The 20,414-nt window shown below is 39.6% G+C and overlaps 1 protein-coding gene across 1 annotated transcript in view; it reads left to right on the forward strand.

The window, feature by feature from the left end:
- Positions 1 to 11,480: 11,480 nt before the first annotated feature.
- The window catches only part of ELAVL4 (ELAV like RNA binding protein 4), a 157,560-nt gene continuing 148,626 nt past the window's right edge, over positions 11,481 to 20,414 (forward strand). Inside the window, exon 1 of the mRNA XM_019656508.1 lies at positions 11,481 to 11,600. Coding sequence (XP_019512053.1) covers positions 11,583 to 11,600 — 18 coding nt within the window. The 5' untranslated portion in view covers positions 11,481 to 11,582. The remainder of the gene's footprint in view (positions 11,601 to 20,414) is intronic.

Consider the following 20,414-nt stretch of genomic DNA (forward strand, 5'->3'; position numbering starts at 1 on the left):
ATTAAACTTCCCTGAATCTCAGAGTTTTCATCTATTAAAGACACACTAGGCCTACCTTGCGGGTCATTATGACAATTAGGTATAATGTAAGGTAGGTGCTTAGCAAAAGCCTAATTAATACACAGCAGGCTCTGAATTAGAGACAGAGAAAGAGGATACTATTCTGATCCTCACAGAGTTTATAATCTAGTGGAAGAAAGAGAGATTAATCAAGGAATAACCAAAAAAAATAAAATAAAAAAAGTTAGCAAAATAATAAATTCTACAAAGAATGAGGTAGCTTAGAAAAAGGTAGGTTTCCCTGAGGAAGTGATGATTGAGGCATAAGAAATCACTGAAAGAGCTGAAAGAAAGGTAGTCATTAGCTAAATAATGCCCCGAGGAAGAGCGATTAAGAAGAAGGAAACAGAGCAGGCAGAGTTCCTGAGGTGGGGAGATGATGGTGCTTTCAAGGAAGTGAAGTGGAAAGCAGGCTCCAGGGACAGTGACAAGAGAGAGGTGGCAGGAGCCAAGGCAAGCAGGGCCTTGTAGGCCATTTTAAGGATTTTGCACCTTGCCCTACAAATAATGCAAAACCACTGAAAGGTTTTGAATACAGCAGTGACATTACCACATTTTTCAAAGGCTCACTTAGGCAGCTGTGGAAATAGACTGGAGGTGCAGGAGAAGACCCAGGAAGGACTGAGGAGGCCAAGGCCGTGAGCTAACCAGGGGACAAGGGAGGCACCCGAAGAGTAAATGTAGGCTCAAAGAGATTAGTAAGGGATAGAACTAGAACAGGCACGTCCATCTTCCTCCAAATTTTGTGTTTTCTAACCTTACATGTTATAATAAAAGACTAAATACCTGCAGTGAGCAAACACAGAAAGCAAAATGTTTGCGGTATAGCCTATTGAATAAAAGAATCTCCTTGGCATTCAGCACTCCCAACAACATAATTACATGGAGAAAATGGAATGCACAGGATAGCAGTGTTCACAAGAAACTTGGGGACTACATACATGAGGAGGGGACAGGTGGGGTGGTAGGAAGGACACTTCAGTAGGAAAACTGGATACCCAATTTTTCTCATCCCAGCTCTGCCACAGACATTCAGATAAATGAGCCCCTTTTCCTCTCAGCCATCCCCACCTGTGAAATGACCAAGTGGAACGAACTGGGCTCTACAGTCCTTTTCAGCACCAATGTTTCTTTCACAATGGAAAACACATCCAGGAACTGTAAAGGCAGTATAGTGCAGTGCTTTAGAGGGCAGGTTCTGAAGCCATCATAACAGCAAACACTGAATAAGTGCTGTTCTAAGTAACACACAGAAACTCCCCTAATCTTCCCAACAAATCATGTGGGTAGGAACTATTAATATTATCAGCTTCATTTTGTAGTTGAGAAAACATAGGAACAGAGATGTTAAGTAACTTGCTCAAGATCTCACAATTATTAAGAGGCAGAGATAAGATTTGAATGTAGTAGTCTAGCTATGATGTACATACCTTCTTAGGATACCTGGGTTCAATGAGTTCCACTATTTTCCAGCAGTGTGAATCTCTTTGTGCCTGTTTTCTCATTTATAACATGGCAATAATAATAGTTCTTACTTAAAAGTCTTTTGTGAGGATATACATATAAAATGATTAGGAAAAGAATACCTGGAGCTTAGTCAATGCTCCGTAAATGTTAGGTGTTATTATTACTTGCTGGCCCAAGGAACAATGGATACATACACTTTGGGAAACACTCATTGGCAAGAATGACTCATTCTGACCTGAAGCTTTCAGGGTGTTTCCAAGGCAAAGAAGCAAAATTTAAATACTATGAGACCCACAGAGGAGAGCTACTGTCTGTTCTGTGTGCAGGATTTTCCCCATATGTTTATTTTTTAATTTATGCCCTCACTTAACACTTGAAAATAGAAATGGTGATGGTAAATAAAATGCCTATGTACAAAATAAAATACAGCTCCTATAACTAATCCAATACGATCCACATTAAGTTTGGAACTCCTTAGTGTTGTCATGAATCAATTTCTTGGGTCACAACCATCATTTAAAAGAAATAAAATAATAGGATAGTGTAAGATTGGACATAAAACAGAGTGCATTGCAGTAGTAAAGGTAAGTATTTAGTTTCCTAAAATGTTTATTTCAGAGGTAGATAGAGGAGAACATAAATTATATTTTTTAACTTTCACACTTTTTTAAAAGTTTGAATAATACCGAGCTGGATTATTTATTCCTCCAACAAACATTCATGATGTGTAATTTGTGCTAAGCATTCTGCTAAGAGCTGGGTTCACAGGAAATAATTAACAGAGTTCCAACTTCATGAAGTTCAAAGTGAAATGGAGGAACAGACCCTAAACAAAACCAAACTGAACCTTATGGGGCCTGGGCCTCCCTTCCTAGGAGAGAAATGATGTTTAGGAGTGAAGAAATGTTTGAAATTGTTTAAGTATCATGAGAACTACATGGCTGGGGAAAGGGGTGCTCATTCTGTCATGGCTGGTAGTAGCTTGGTAAATTTCCTTTGTTTTTAGATTTACCTTAGTTAAAAAAGCGTAACACTTACGTGGCCAGGGAACAGATAAACTGTGCAATATAAATCACAATGTATATAGCTGATTAAATGTATTATCTTGCTTTTCAACAAGTTCTTTTCCTCTGGAACACTAGAGGGATACATAGTATGATGTGGGAGAATACTAGAGCCTGTCTCCCCCTCTCCTAGATCCTACCATTATGGGTTAAAAATAGAAGCTGTTGAGTTGTGGGAACCTGGATACAGTTAAAACTTCACCTTAATTAGTGCAGGAGCCTCACAGATTATTAATGAGGCTATTTGAGTTAGCACCTGCTCCTTGAAGAGTGGGTGTGAGCCCACTGGCAGCCAGGCCCCTTGAGTCACTGAGAGGGAAATGGGAGTGGAGGGAGGGTCTACATGCTGCCTTCTAGGCGGTTCTGAGATTCCCTGAATCAGCGTTTTATTTTCTGTTTATTTTGTTGTACTCACTATGTGCAAGAAGCAGGGCTAGATGTTAGAGGAGACGTAAAAGTGAGAGATACAGCTCCTGCCCACAAAGATCTCACACAGAGGGACAAGACGTTTACACAAGGAACAAAAGCCAAAAGCTTACACGGGGCAACACAGTTCAGCATAAGAATACTGACCTGGGAGTGAATCATGGTCCTGCCACTTTCTAGCTCTATGACTTTGGGCAAAGTCACCTAACCTCTCAGAGCTTCAGTTTCCTCATCTGCAAAATCAAGATGGCTGGATACTTATGAGGAGTAAATGATAGCCAAGAGTGAGTGGGTAGCATGTTGCTGAATGAATAGTAGGTGCTCATTAATTGAGTTGACTGCAAAATCAAAGTACCTGCAAAGAAATACCAGTGAAATGCTTCAGAACTTCAAAGGAGGAAAGTGTATCAGGAAAAATTTCTTGGAGGTGGCATTTGAGATGAACCTTATAGTATTTGTCTGATGTTAAAAGGAGGCAATGTAGTAGGGGGAAAATATTCCCAGGGAGGAATGGCAAAAGTGAAAGCAGGGAAGAAGGGAAAACTGGGACATTCTAACTAGCAGATGTGTTTTTGCTGGGAACTATAGTTACATAGATGAAATAAGTCAGTCTCTGACTTCAAAAACGCTCATAGTCTAGTCGGGAGACAGACACACAAACTGAAATTGACAAAGCAGGGTGACACCAGTTGTGATAGAGGGCTGTACAGGGGCTGTGGGAATCCAGCGGCGCCCCAAGCTAGAGCTGACCAAGTGGGAATGGCAGAAGATGAAGAGGGTAGGGCCAGATTTTAGGATGGCAGAGAAAATGCTGACTGTATGGCCCATGCTCAGGAGAAATGCCAGTCAGAAAATCATACTACACACAGGATAGGTCCTAGGAGTGAAGAACATGATGAGAATGAAAACTGGGTTGGTAGCAGTGAGAGAGTAAAAGAGCTGACCAGGAGCAGGAATCAGAGAGAAAACAACAGAATTGTAAAAGTTATAGGTAGGGCCATTTAGTGCTATGATGAAGCCTGGGGTCAACTGTGTAACTAGGTGGCTAAAATGGAAGGAAAGTGAGTCACTGGAGATGAGGAGTTCAAAGATTGGTGGGATTAAGTGATTAAAATGTTTACTATTGGCGCAATGGTTAAGAACCGGCTTGGGACGCCAGAGGGCCCCGGTTCGGATCCCACATATGAGGGCCAGTGACACTGCCCTCCACAGCTAAGATGCTGAACAACAGCTCAACCTGGAGCTGGGCTGCCATGAGTCGCCGGCGACGGCGTAGGCTGCAGCCCCTGTGGCAGTGGGTTGCCATGGCTACCATATGTAGCCAGCAGCCAGCGTGAGCGGCCAGTAGCCGCAGTGAGCGGCCGTCCAGAAGCCGGTGACTGATCTGCCTCTCCTGGGAAAAGCGTAATGATGGTGCCAACTTGGGCCAGTGAAGCAACATCCTCCACAACTAGACTGAAGAGCAAAATGACAACAACTTGTCTGTTCTCCTTCCCCCAATTCCCCAGCACTGTTCCCATCCCCCCACTTCCCCAATAAAAATCTAAAAAAAAAAAATGTTTACTATTGTCTGTTGATGACTCAGAGGGCAAAGATAGAAGGAAGGCTATTCAGAAGAGGACAATGAGCCCAGTATAAATATCACCCTGAAAGGTGGGATTGTGTCCTAAAGGGCAGTAGAGGGCTTTGGTATTAGAAATGTTCCAGCTACTTACTATTGAGCACCTGCTTTACGTCAGGCACATTAGATTCATGATAGTTTCTCTACTTGTGTGGGTTAGGATATATAGTTAGTTCCAAAATAAGTGGGCTCAACAACATAGTTTATTCCTCTGTCATGTAAAAGTCAGGTTATGTAGTCCACGGCTGCAATGAGAACACACATAATCATCCACGTTCCAGAGTCTTTCTTGTTGTGGTCCTGCCAACTTGTATCTCAGCTGCCACCATAACATCTGCATTCCTACCAGCTGGAAGGAATAGACAGTTGGTAGTGTGACCCAGAGTCACTAAGAGTGACCAAGATTCAAGGGGAGGGGAATTAGATTCCCCTCTTGGTGAGGGAGTAGCAAGGTCACATTGCAGAAGAGCAGGTCAGTTGGGAGATACTGTTGTAGCCACATTTGGATAATGCAATCTCCCCAAAATTATAATAAATGACCTTTAACAGAATGCTGCTCAGCTTAATGAATATGAGTTCTCTGCAGAACAAATGGTCATGAATAAAACAGATTCCATTTAGTTATTTCATTCGATAGAACAACCCTTTAAGGTAGACTTAATTCACACCTTCATTTTTTAAATTAAATTTGTTGGGGTGACATTGGTTAATAAAATTACATAGGTTTCAAGTGTACAATTCTATCACACCCCTCATTTTATAGATAAGGGAAGTAGGTCACTTCCCCAGGATCCCTGAGACAGTTAGATGTGGAGCTGGGATTTGAACCAAAGTCTGTTTGACTCCCAAGACTTTGCTCTTTCCTCACATGATGCAGCCTCTTGTGAAGCCTGACATCCAGAGAGAAGGCAACATAAAAGATTCGCCTTTCCTTTCACAAGGATTCAATAAATATTTGTCAAATCGAACTGAATTAAATAAAACTCATAGAGGAGACTCTTAGAAACAAAATTTAAAAGATGTATAAAACTAAAGTTGAAAGAAATGCATTAACCAGCAAATGAAATAAGCTCTATATGAACACTGTTTCTTCATTCACTAGTATCTACACAATAAATACTTCCTAAAATTATTTATTCCCTGTTTGCCGGGAGCCGTCTGCGCCTCCGTATCTGACATGGCCAAACACACTGCAATTGTGACAAATTCTGAAGCTCTGACTGAGAAACAGATACTGCTTTATATCTTAAAGACTTTAAATTCCCCTTTGGATGTCCCCCAGTAGGACGAAGATCTTACACCCCTTCTAATAGATATATCACAATAATTATATTTTATACACTAAANTTATACACTAAAGGTGATTTTAGTCACACTACTAGTCTTTTAGTAAAGGTCAAAGTACACACCCTGTAAATCTTAAGATCCTGTTTAGACAATAGTTTTTAGACTAAATGTTGGGTGGTCATGGTAACCATCCTTTAGGCGATTATGTAAAGGCTCAGGCCTTGGTCGCAGTCATTGAGGGTGGAGGGATTTGAGCATAGTTAGGGTAAGTTAGTTTTTAGCATAGAAAAGGTATCGCTGTACCCTGGAGCATAAGAATTATGAGGAATTAAAACCCTGATACTAATGGAACAATGGTTAAACTGCCCAGCATAAAAAGGGGCATGCTGTAAAATAAAGTGAGACACTTCTTGAAAAAGCGCTCCTGTGTCTCCAAGGTTTTTTCCCTTTTCCTCGCCGACTCCGCCTCCACCTGAGGGAACCCCTGGACCTGCAGGCTCCCGCACCTGTTCTACTCTAAGAGGATTCAGGCATAAGTATTAGACTAGAAATGTCAATAAAATGAAATGATACATAAAGATTGTAGTTATCATGTCAACAAGTTGGAAATGCCCACCAAATGGCAACTATTGTTACTGATAATAGCAATGGGCAGAGCACCCAGAGAACTGTTTTTTCCTGGCTCTGCTGCTCATAAGCTATGTGAACTTGGGCAGATCACTGAGCTTCTCTGACTTAACTTTTACTCCTTGCCAGGAAAATGAGGAGGATGAAATCAATGATCTCTAAGGTCCTTTCCAGCACTAAAACCTACATGAAGACTGAATACTCTTTTTCTTACCATCTCCTGCATGTTATGATTGGCTGAGTTATTTTTTACTACTAAGAAATTAATTATCGAATCTATTAAGTGCAAACTGTAACTGTTAAAGAGCAACTAAGAATAGTTGAAACTGTTAGAGCAAAGGCTCTAAATCAAATGTTTTGGAACATATGCTCATTGATTTACTCGAAAACAGCGTTGAGTCATTGTTCCCATTAAAATATCATGTGATGAAACATTAGAAAATGTACAAATTCTGTTGTATTCATAATAGTCAATGGCATTACCATGTACTCGCATTAGGACAATGGAATGCACCATTCACTTCACAGTTATGTAGAGCAGGTTGTTGTTTTTTTTTGAAGGCACCTTTATGAAGCTTTGATGTTCAGTCTTCCATCTTCTCACTCCTACTTGTTCTTCAAAACCCAATTCTAGAATTTTTCAGGAAACTTCCTGGACCCCCTTCTTATCGACCTCCTTCCCTTTACCCCAATGCCCTTACGCTGTGCTCTCACAGTCCCTGCTGCTTCTCTCTATTTTAGTACTTGTTACACTGTGACATTGTATTGTCACTGTCTGTCATTTCCTCACCTGTGTCCTCTCAGGCTGTGATGTTCTTGAGGACAGAAGACAACTGTACTGCCAGGGGTTAGCATGAGCCCTAGATCTAGCAGGTGCTCAACAAATAACTGCTGAATGAATGGGAGTCCTTCCTTTCCTTTCAGTAGATATTGATGATGAAGACCACAGACACATTTTCTATCTTACATCAAATTCCCAAATTATTAAATATCCACACCTTCACACATGCCTATTCTTCTATAGATGTGCATAGTTGGAGACTTTTTGTAATGTTCCCAGTGCAGAGGGGAAAGAGAAGCAACTTGTATTAAGTGGTTACTTTACACGCTGTTCCCATTAACATTAAAAATCATCTTCCTAACAACCTGTGATGTAAGTACTATTACTTTTATTACAGAAGCTGAGTCTCAGAGAGATAAAGGAACTTGCCTGAAATCATGGGGCTCCTGAATGACAGAGGTGGAATTAATCTGACTCCATCTAATATCACATTGCTTCCACAGTTAGGCGAAGGGTCGCTGAGGGCTGAGGAAGAAAGGGGGTGGAGATAAATAGCAGGTGGAGTTTCATGCTCTGAAACCTCTCAGATATTTTTAAATCGATCTATCCTCCAAGTTGATGCTTACTAACCTTGAATTTTAGCCCTTTACGTGAATGTTAAGCAACAAGTGCTCCCCAACATAACTAATACCTCTGTTCCTCCCCAGGCGTTATTTGAGCCTTGGAGGTTGTACCGATGCTATTGTTAAATTGTTCTCATTAAGAGAGAAATAGGGCGGGACAGGGGAGGAGTGTGACAAATCAAATCGTTAGGTCCAACCAACCAGATAAACAAAGAAACATAGGTGACCTTATAATTAAGGAGCAAGATGAGCTTGTAATGCCTTTGTGTGAAGATTCAGGACTTTTAAAGAACAATAACATTACTCTTAATACAGGAATTGCCTTCCAAAGGAAGAAAGTAAGTTTCCATGCTCTTACTAATTGCTTTGTTACATGAAGTTGACTACCCTAGAGCCACAATGTGACTTGTAATTGTAAAATTATCACAGGTTCTATTTATGGTTTGTATTCAGAAGGAATATAAATTGACATCATACTTTGGAGAATTTAACATAATTCCAAAACAATTGTTTTGGATAGTTAATACATTGCTGATAAAATTAATATTTTAATTATATATGTGTGTGTGTGTGTGTATATATATATATATATATATATATATATATATGCCTAAAGGATATCTTTAATTAATGAGAAACAGTTTTTTTTCCCCTGTAGCATGGTTCTTAATCCTAGGTGATTTGCTCTTTTTATGAGATTTTTCATAAGTAGTATTATCTTAACATATTTGATCATAAAATTGAAGATATATTATTTTTTATTGTTGTGTGGAATTTTTCGTTGTTTTCAAAAGATCTTCTAAATCCTGAGAATACGTGACACAGTGAAGTCCTAAATATGCCAGATCCTTTTCTTTGAAGAATTTATGGCTGAGCTGATTTTGTTAAGGACAGAAAAAAATGGTATTTTTTGTATATCTTGTGTCTTGGTTTTTGACTTCTGTTTTAGCAATGTAAATAAGCACAGGCAAATGCTATGTGGATTTCTTTTATATGGCAGCAAGTTCCTACAATGACTTCTGACAGGCTGTGCATTTACATAACCTTTCAGCATTAAATAACAATATGTTCAGATTTCAATATAAGGAACATGTACCAAAACCTTTATATTAGTGTTAAAAAGAACTTAAAATTTGTAAAATTTGTTATCATTTTTAAAAATTCTGAGTTTACTGGGCACTATTCTTATTGCTTTCTGTGTTAACTCATTTAATGCTTAGAGCAACCCCCATGAAATCAGTTCTAATATCATGCCCATCTTAAAAACAAGAAAACTGTGGCACAAAGAGGTTAAGTTACTTATCCAAGCTCACAGAGCTAATAAGTGAAAGCGTCGGGATTCAAGCCAAAGCAGGTGTTAGAGCCCATGCTCTTACCTACCACAGGAAATCGCCAAATTCGATTTTCTGGAGAGGTGATTTGAGTAATAGATAGAGCAGAACTTGCTACAAGTTCCTAAATTATTAAAAATGGCATGTATCAAGTATGTATATCTGTCTGCCTATCATCTATCTATCTATGTATCTATCTATCATCTGTCTATCTATCTATCTGACAGTGTGTTAGGCCAAGTGTTTTAAGTGCCCCTGTGCATTTAATCCTCATAATCACACAATGATGTGAGTATTTATCTAGCCGTGTAAAGCTGGACAAGTTATTTAATTTCCTTCCATTTATGCCTCAATTTCCTCATCAGCTGATGTGGGGATGAGACTATATACAGGATGCTTACTTAGTACAGTGCCCAGCACAAAGTAAACTCTCAATAAATGTTAGTTATTATTATTATTACTGTTTTCGTGCTTAGAAAACCCAAATAATTTATTCCAGATGGCATACCTTAAAGAGGGCAGAGCTAAGATTTGGAAACTAGGCCTGATTAATACCTTAACTACAGTAGTTCAGACTATGTTCTTTACTGTGCTAAACTGTACTGAATTCTTGCCTGCCAGCCCTTGCCACAGTGCTTCGCTCATTGTAGGTACTTTGAACCATCAGAGATAGTAATACATTAAAACAAATTTTAATTCTAAAATAATCCATATTTACCATTGACATTTTAAAAAAATACAGAAAATCAAAAGAGGAAAAATAAAAATCACACATAATCCCCCCTTCCAAACTAACCACCATTACTCTTTCAAAAACAGGATTACTCTGAGCATATAATTTTGTGACTTACTTTTCTCACCTTGAAATGTATTGTGTACATCTTTCCATGTTGATAAATATTCACTGACTATATCATCCTTAATGTCTGCAGAATATTCCATTGTAGAGATGATCAGTCAGTCCCCTGTGTTGACCATTAAAGACTACAATTTTTCCAAATTTCAAAGAATGCTATAGTAAACAATCATAGAGTCAAGTCTTTGAACACGTTAATGATTATTTCCTTTAAAATAAATTTATAAAAGTGGAACTGCTTAGTCAAAGATACCAGTTAGTAGAATTTTGTGTTGCTATATCCCTACCTGCTCAGGAACAAAACTCTTTTGTATTACATGGTCAAAAGACTCAGTGGGAAAACAGCTCTTTTCATCTAGGGATTGTTCAGTTTTAAGGCTGCACTAAGAATAAAATAATTTAAAACTTGGATTAAATGATAATCCATGGAAAGTACACATAATAAGTGCTCAATAACCAATAGCTATTATTATAATGAAACCAACATCAAATTTGTTTCTTTTGTCATTCCAAGTCCTTTTACTGCCTAAGCCTCCTTTTTAGTTTATTTGGGTCTATTTGAAGGTCTGACTGGATCAAGCCCTAAAAACACTGATTTCAGGTAAAATGTTTGATGGACTTTAGTTGTTCCGTGGCCTCCTAAACCACAGAAGTATTAGCCTGGCCCTGGGTTTAGTAGGCCACCGAGTAACTGAAGTCCAACAAACATTTTTACCTGAAATCTCACAGTGCACAAAAGTTGTGGTCATTTTGTTTGGGGCTAAATGATGTCAATCTTTGTCTCCATTTTTCACTTTGGACATATCTTAGACACCAATCAACTGGCCAAACATGGCTAGAAGGATTCACTTAAGGTGCCCACATTCCCTGCTGGAGACTGGCCACCTTCCTAAAGCACCTTTGCCCAAAGGGTAAGATTTATTCTAAAGGTTCCACATTGGTCACAATTGTAAAGCAAAGCATCAGGGCCTAGCAGTGTTTTGCCAATGGCATTTGTCCAAATGGTATTGGTGGACTTGAACTGCAAAGAAGCTACCTCACTAAATATGTAAGCACAGGTGCAGTATTGGAGGAATATAGCAGTATAGTCCAGCAATATACAGCTATATTCCTGCAATATTGCTACCTGTGCTTAAATTTTTATTCATTCAACTTTTTGAGGATAGACCCGATGCGAAGCCCAGGGCTAGGCGCCAGGGTCAAGACTGGAGCTTGACTCGCAGGGATCGGTCCTCCGTCTCCAGCGAGAGGCGCCCCCTGGAGGACGCAGTGAGGGTGGGCGGCGGCGACAACCGTGTGGGTGGCGAAGCGCAGCTCAGCGCTGAGCCGGCGAGCCAGCCAGCAGGAAAGCTACTGCGGTGCGACTCGGTGGACATCCTCCTGCCTGCGGCGCCCCGCCCAGCCTCCGCCACCTCTGGCGGGACCGCGCCGCAGAGAAGATGCGCCTCAAGAACCAGGTAGCCGCCCCCTGGCCTGCCGGACGCCCCCCGATGCCCCGCCTACCTGCTGTCAAGGGCATTAGCTGCCGCTTGGGCACGTGGCCGCAACTCAGCGGCTGCGGGCGCCTAGCTCGGCCACCTTGACTCCTAGGGAGTGGTGGTGGCCCTTGCAGGAGGGCCCCTGTGCACTCCCGGCTGAAGACCCCTGGTGACCCCTTCCGACCCCCATGTAGCGACCTTGGCCCCACAGGGATCTCGGCCCCTCTCGCATGCCTCCCTAGACTTCCCGGGCCCCAGGGGAGACGATCGAAACTTGTATCAGCTTGTGCCCTCTCCCACGGGACTGTGGACCCTGCCGGGCGAGAAAGCTGACGCCCGGGGCCACTCCCCTCTCGCAAGTCGCCCGCGGAGTGGCTTTGCTGAACTATCAGGTGGCGCCGAAAAGTCCAGGCGGCTCCGAGCGATCGAGGCCCCAGGGTGCTGGGCGAGGGAGCGCGGATCCTCAGGGGGGGGGCCCTGTGTAACTCCCACTAATTATCGAGAAGCAGCACCCTCCAGTGCCTTTCTCCCATTACAGCCTGCTGTGGACCTGGGACTTGGGGTATTTCTAGCTGAGATGGAGCGCTTCTGTTGCATGAAGCAGTACTCTTGTTTAGCCCAGGAAAAAGGAGGCTCGGGTGTTGTAGAGGGCATATTTTTGTGCTGTAATTGTTGTCTTTCCTCGGGCTAGGGGTTGATAAATGTTTAGAATTCAGTAAATACACATCCTGAGGTTTTGAACCTGCAAGAGACACTTCGTTTCTGAAGGGTAGAAACGAATCCCCTTCCCCAACATATGTTAAGGGATTTAGGGAGACCACAAGGGCACCGAGGGGAGGGGCTTTTAGAAAACAACTCCAAGTTTGGGGAAACATGAGACATATTGATTCCCAAGATGTGAAGCCAGTACCCGCTCAAGGGTGGTAATTCTCATAAAATCTCCCCTCTGGGGAATCAAATACCCACCTCCACAACACAGGTTGACACCAGCCCTGTGGGTCCCTGAAAGCCTACCTGTGCCCGTTACTTAGCTGATTTATTTTAGTATAGAACCCCTTAAAGAAGCTGCCTTACATTTAATATATATATATATATATATATATATATATATATATATAACTTGCAAATTGATACTGGAGAAGCTTTAACCTCAGTCATTTCAGAATAAGTTTGATGTTTTCAGTGAGATGTGAAAAGAGCTCCGTTCATGAGGGAAGTAGTCTGTGCGAAGTGTTTTGTAAATGTGAGTAGGTTGAGTTTAAAACACTGAATAAAATTAATGTAACGGGGAATCAAAAGGTTCAACCCAGGTGTTTGCTTCCTGGCTGCTCTAATAAACCCACAGTGCAGTGTTGCACAGCACCTCATCTTGTGGCTCTTGGGTAGAGTGGACTCTGGCATGGTGGTTGACCAACAGCAAGCGGATGCTTCTATTTCTAAAGCACTAACCATTCCTTTCCCACATCTCCTACTAAATACTCCTACTTTAGAAATATATGAAGGATTTATATGCATGTTTTCAGCTGAAGAACTTGTAAGTAACCCTCCTTAGTTATCATTCGTATTAGCCTCTGAAACCTTTGCTTGCTTGTTAAGGTACTTGAGTATTTTTGTAATAGAGGTGGTGCTGTGAGTTTGAGCTGGTGGCTTCACTAATTCCACTACCTAGTGTGTGTTTTGAATGAACAGAAAACTCCCTGCATCTGTGTAGAGTTGATATAGTTTAGCATGAGGGATTCTGATTCAGATATTTTTGGTTCAGGTTTGATCCCACCACTTAGTGGTTATATGACCTTGCACAATTAATTTCTTGGTCCTCCTCCCCCTGCCCACACACACACACAAACACCCCAACACCCATGCTCTTTTATTCCAAATAGACCAATGGGGATTATACCTTTGACATGGGAGCTAAATGGAATACCATATATGTACAGTGCCTGGCATGTGGGCACTCAGTAAATACTATTGTTAACCATCCATAAACAGTAGCTATTACCATTACTGCTATTATATCTGCTTAAAAATAAGTACCTATAGTTGGGGAGAGAGAACTGCACAAGAGCACAAGGGAACTCTCTGGGGTGACTGAAATATGCTATATCTTGATTGGGGTGTTGACTACAGGGTGTATCCCTAATCACACTGAGCCCTTAAGATCTGTGCATTTAATTGTATGTGCATTACATCCTAATAAAATTAATTGAAAAAACTTATTTTCAAATGTGTTAAGTACCTATCTTTTGAGAGGTGGGAGTTCACATACCAGCCTAATTCTGCATAATATAGTGATCCACTTCCAGAGGCCCCTTGGATTATATTCATAGCTTCATAAATTCATGTTGTGTCATAGGAAAGGTAGCGAAAAGGAGCTCTTATTTTTCAGGTATTTTCAGGAATGATGATCCATGGAGAAGAATGATTGGCTTATGCTGAGATAATATTTAATTTGGAACTTGCATATAGTATTAGTTTTTATTGGTAGCTTTTTAAAAACTAGATTAAAATATTTTATTTGACCCAGTAGTGCTTATTTGCATAATATATGTATCCAATAAGCACAGTTCCTGAAAGATCATAGTGATTTTGTATCCCTTTGCTTGCTTTCAATAAATTCTTTGCATTGTTGGTAGCTAAGTGAGATACCTAAAGAGCTTTTAGCACAGTACCAGGCACATAGTCAATGTTAATACATGCTACCTGTTATTATAAAAGTTGATATGTTCATATACGTGTTTCTTTTGGAGGCCAGAAATCAACACTATACAGATTTTGATATCAATAAAATTAAAATCTCACTCATTCAAACATAGTGGTCATAAACTTTTTAATGTTAACACTTAGGAACACAGGTGGTAAAAATGATGATGGAAGAAAAACTTTTCTGAGAATCAAAATATATGCCTCAAAGAGTATGCTAACTTTTTTACTCACAGGCAAGCTCCTTGGACCTTCCCTCAAACTTGTTTTATTCTTACTTGAGACATAGTTCTAACATACACTTAGTTCCCTAATTTCTTAGGCTCCAGCAGATCAGAAGGCTTGGTAGATAGATGAGGAACTAAAAGTTTCAGTAAATGTTAGCTGGAAGTGAGGGACAAATTACAAAAGTAAGTTTGTTTCTGTTTTGTTTGTTCATTTTTTCTGTTTTTTTTTAATCCACATATAAGTGAAATCATATGGTATTTGTCTTTCCCTGTTTGACTTATTTCATTTAACATAATACCCTCTAGGTCTATCCATGTTGTCGCCAATGGTAAGATTTCATTCTTTTTATGGCTGAGTAATATTACATTGTGTATATGTACCACATCTTTTTATCCATTCATCTGTCAATAGACACTTAAGTTGTTCCCATATCTTGGCTATTGTAAATAATGCTGCAATGAGCATAGAGGTGCATTTATCTTTTGGAATTAGTATTTTGGATTTCTTTAGATAAATACCCAGAAGTAAGACATAACAAACCAGGCTTAATCTTAGGTAAAACCAATAATTGAATTAGAGTACTTAACCATTGTTGATTTTTGTTGAAATTTTTAATTTTATTCCTTAAAAGGGTTGCATTATGGTGTACTCTATTTTAAAAGGGTAATAGCATATAATGATATATTTTAGGAAGATTCCCATCTGATATGATTAGAACATAAATGTTGGTTTGTTCAGAGGCAAACTTCAGTTATCTGGAAATTTTTACATAATATGGAATGATTTACTCCCTCATGATACTGCATAAATGAAGTATTCTTTGATATTCATACTTGTGATTTGTGATTGGAAACTAGATTTTTTAAACGGCGTTTTTCTTTTGTTGCAACGAAATGAGACATATCATATATGGTGTATTAGTTTCCTAGTTCTACCATAACAAATACCCACACTGGATGACTTAAACAATAGAAACTTATTTCCAAATAGTTATGGAGGCTAGAAGTCCAAGGTCAAGGTGTGGGCAGAGTTGTTTTTCTGAGATCTCTTTCCTTGATGAGTAGATAGCCAACTTCTCTCTCTCTGTCTTTACATGGTCTTTCTCTGTATGTTTCTGTGTCCTAATCTCTTCTCCTTATAAGGACACCAGTCATAGTGGATTGGAGCCCACTCATGTCACTTCATTTTACCTTAATTACTACCTATTTAAAGACCCTATCTCCAAATACAGTCATATTCTAAGGTACTAGGGGTTAGGACCTCAACATAATGAACTCAACCCACAACACTTGGTATCTAGTAAAAAGCTGTGTTGATTCTTTCAAAATAGCTCAGTACATAGTGTATGAAACAAGTCAGATTTTAATCCTTGTTTTAGCACAGCTCAATTTGGATCTAAATGTTATATTTCTCTATTGCAGTGAGAAACCCAAACATTCATCAGATACCAACACACACACACACACACACACACACACACACACACACACACTTATGTGTGAGGCTGATTACAACTAAAGTAGAGTTAGGTCATTGTCCAAGCAGAATTTAACGTGTGATTGGGTCCACTAAAAATTGTGTCCTTCATTGATTGAGAAAGACGGTTGTGCAGTGACTTCCTAATCTTTCTGACTGTATAGCACCTTGGATGATGGAAGTAAGAAGGTTTGGCTTTCTGGAAAGAAACCACTTAACTTTTTGATACCTTCATAACTAGTTCTGTCATTTGAACTCTTTGTTTCATTTTCCAGGTATCTCTGCAACAAAATACATATACTAATTCCTTTATGCATATTTTCTACTTATTCGAACCATGAATTTTTGGACCCGAATTTGCTGCACAAGCAACCTTTGTTCACTCAAATCAGAGCCTGGCTCTGGGTGTACCTAAACAGCCTACTTCAGGGTTTATTACCCTTATCAGTTTGAAGTTCATCTGGCTCCACATATTCGTGCAACAAGATGTGATATTTTATCTAAAAAAAAAGAAAAAATCTCTAAATTTATGTTATGCAAAAATGGCTGCCAAATGCATTATGTATGTTGCTTCTAGTTTGTGCTAATTTTTACACAGCCTCTGAACAACTGGCAAAGTGGCAATGTTCCAGCTGCCACATAGCTCCTCGTTGTTTTAGGAATTTTTACATTTTATTAGTGTAATGACAGAGTTTACAGTTATCCACAGTACATTAATTACAAATACTTATCTATAGTACCAGCTTGAAGCTTGATCTTATATTTCCTTTAGTAGAAATGTCATAACTTTTACATTTAATTATAATGGGGATTAATCATCACTTATATGAGTTTTCACCTACGAGCAAAACATTTGGAACAAATTATAGTTGAGATGAGGCTATTAGATTTAAAATACACCAACATAGCTTTCTTTTCTCGACTTTTAAATTTTCCATTAATAAAAACTTGCTAATGTCCTGAAACGATTTCACATGACTGATTGGATGATTGATTGATTAACTGATTGAGTATTTCATTCATTTAGTGAATATTTGTTGCATGTCCAGTATGAGCCAGTCCAAGTTGTAGTGCTTGGGATACATCAGTGAACAAAACTCTAACATCCCTCTTCATAGGGGTGCGAGGGGAGATAGACATTAAAAATAACCATAATAAATAAGTACATTATAGAGCATGTTAGAAGGTTATAAGTGCTATGGTGGAAAAAGTAGAGTAGGATAAACAGGATTAGAAGCTTGGTTGGGGGTTGCAATCTTGAATAGGGTGGGCATTGAGAAGGTGGTATTTGAACACACTTGAAGAAGGTGAAGAAGTTTGCCTTGTGGCTATCTGGAGAATAAGCAGAGGGAACAGCCAGGGGAAAGGCCCTAGGGCCGGAGTGTACCTACAGGCGGTTCCAAAAACAGCAAAGAGGTCAGTATGGCTAGAGAGGAATGAACAAGAATGAAAAAAGATTATAAATCGGATTATAAGATTTGCATGCTCAAGAAATATTGTCGTGGTTCATTATCCACCGATAAGTAGATGGATACTTAGCTTTTATACTAAGCACATTGTAGGGTTTCTGCAAATGCTTATTGAATGTTTCCTTGGCAAATGAATTGCCAGAAAATTGAATAGGATTCTAGAATTGTTGCTAATTTTGCTGCTGGCAAAAGTAGAATTAGAGTTGGGAAAGGAGAAGGGGAGGAAACTAATGAGGAGATGCTGATGTGTAGGTGTCTGAGTCCTGCTTGACCACTGTCACTCGCCCTCACTAGGGAATTAATTTTTCACTTAGACTTAACCATTTGGTACTGAAATATTTCTTTTCAGTTTGATGTTTGTGTGCATGATTTGAACTTTAAACCAGAAAGAAAAAGTTCCAGTGTAGGGGATACTCTTGATTTGAAAGTTTGAGCTCTGTCAATCTTTGGAGACTCATACCATAGATTGGCATTATGCTTTCTTGTTTACTACTTATAGGATGGATCTCATAATTATTTTTAAAGATTTTTATTAAAAATATAGCTAGCATGCAGTATTATATTAGTTTCAGGGGTACATCATAGATAGTCAACATTTATATACCTAAAGAATTGGTCACCATGATAAGTCCAGGAACCATCTGACACTGTACCACACTATCACAATATTATTGATTATATTCCATATGCTGTATATTACATTCCTATGACTCATTGGTATTATACCTGGAAATTTGGACCTCTTATTCCCCTTTACCTTTTGCCCGCTTCTAAAATTTTTCAATTACAGTTGACATTCAATATTATTTTATATTAATTTCAGGTGTACAGCATAGTGGTTAAACATTTATATAACTTGCGATCTCCCTGACTAGTCTAGTACCCACCTGGCACTATACATAGTTATTACCATATATTGATTATGCTTTACTTTACATCCCCATGACTGTTTTGTAACTCCCAATTTGTACTTCTTAATCCCTTCACCTTTTTCACCCTGCCCCTCAACCCCGTCCCATCTATCACCCCAACAAATCTAGTACCATTCTGACAACATACATAGTTATTACAATATTATTGACTATATTCCTTATGCTGTACCCTACATCCCCATTACTACTTTGTAACTACCAATTTGTACTTCTTAATCTCTTCTGCTTTTTCACCCACACCCCCAACACCCCTCCCATCTGGCAACCATCAAAATGTTTTCTGAATCTATGAGTTTGTTTCTGTTTTGGCTGTTAATTTTTTTCTTTTTTTAAATCAAATTTATTGGGGTGACAGTGGTCAGTAAAATTACATATGTTTCAAGTGTACAATTCTATAATACATCATCTATATATCATATTGTGTGCTCACCAGCCAGAGTCACTAGAAGAGGGTAAAGGAGGTCAGATATATGGTAATGGAAGGAAAACTGACTCTGGGTGGTGAGCACACAATTTTGTCCTTTAGACTCCACATATAAGTGAAATCACATATTGCATCTTTCTGTGTCAGACACTTCACTCAGCACAATACCCTCCAGGTCTGTCCATGCTGCCACAGATAGCAAGAACCCATTCCCTTCCATGGTCGAGCAATATTCCATTGCATATATGTACCACCTCCTCTTTATCCATTCTTCCATAGATAGACAGCCAGGTTGCCTCCACATCTTGGCCACTGTAAACAAAGCTGCAATGAACATATAGATGCACATGTCCCCTCGATTTAGCATTTTGGGTTTCTTTGGATAAATACCCTGAAGTGGGGTCACTGGGTCCTTCATTGTCTCTTATAGCCTTTGTCTTAAAGTCTTTTTTGTGTGGCATAAGTATAGCTACCCCAGCTTTTGTTTTGTTTTGTTTTGTTTCTATTTCCATGAAATATCTTTTTCCATCCCTTTACTTTCAGTCTGTGTGTGTCTTTCAATCTGAAGTAAGTCTCTTGTAGGCAGCATATGTAAGGGTTTTGTTTTCTTATCTATTCAGCCACCCTATGTATTTTGATTAGAGCATTTAATCCATTTATATTGAAAGTTATTATTGATAGATATGTAGCTATTGCCATTTTATTATTCATAGTTTTGAACTTTTTTTTCTGTCTTAAAAAAGTCTCTCTAATATTCCTTGTAATACTGATTTGGTAGTGATAAACTTTAGCTTTTTCTTGTCTGGGAAGCTCTTTAGCTGTCCTTCAATTTAAAATGAAACCTTTCTATGTACAGCAGTCTTGGTTGTAGGTCCTTTCTTTTCACCACATTGAATATTGTATTCCAATCCCTTTTGGCCTGCAAAGTTTCCGTTGAGAAATCAGCTGACAGTCTTACGGGAGCTTCCTTATAGGTTTTAGTTGCCTTTCTCTTGCTTCTCTTAGGATTCCCTTTGTCGTTTTTTTGTTTTGTTTTGTTTTTAGATTTTATTGGGGAATTGGGGAAGGGGAACAGTGTTGGGGAATTGGGGAAGGAGAATAGCCAAGTTGTTATCCTTCAATCTTAGTTGTGGAGGGCACAGCTAGCTCAGCTCCAAGTCCAGTCGCCATCCAGCCGCCCGTTGGCAGCTCAGGGAAGCTCAGCTCAAGGTGCCGTATTCAATCTTAGTTGCTGGTGGGCATAGCCCACCATCCCATGTGGGAGTCGAACCAGACACCTTGTTATTAGGAGCACGTGCTCTCACCAGCTGAGCCATCCTTGTTGGCAGCTCAGTGGCACCTCACCTCAGACGCAGCTCTCTGGCCCATGTGAGAATCGAACCGACAACCATGTTGCTCAGAGCTCGTGCTCTTAACCAACTGAGCCACTCGGCCGGCCCAAGATTCCCTTTGTCTTTAACCTTTGCTGTTTTAATTATAATATGCCTTAGTGTGGGTCTGTTTAGGTTCATCCTGTTTGGGTCTTTCTGAGCTTCCTGAACTTGTATGTCTATTTCCTTTGCCA

This window comes from Hipposideros armiger, unplaced genomic scaffold (assembly GCF_001890085.2).
Source record: "Hipposideros armiger isolate ML-2016 unplaced genomic scaffold, ASM189008v1 scaffold_261, whole genome shotgun sequence".
Classification (NCBI taxonomy): Eukaryota; Metazoa; Chordata; class Mammalia; order Chiroptera; family Hipposideridae; genus Hipposideros; species Hipposideros armiger.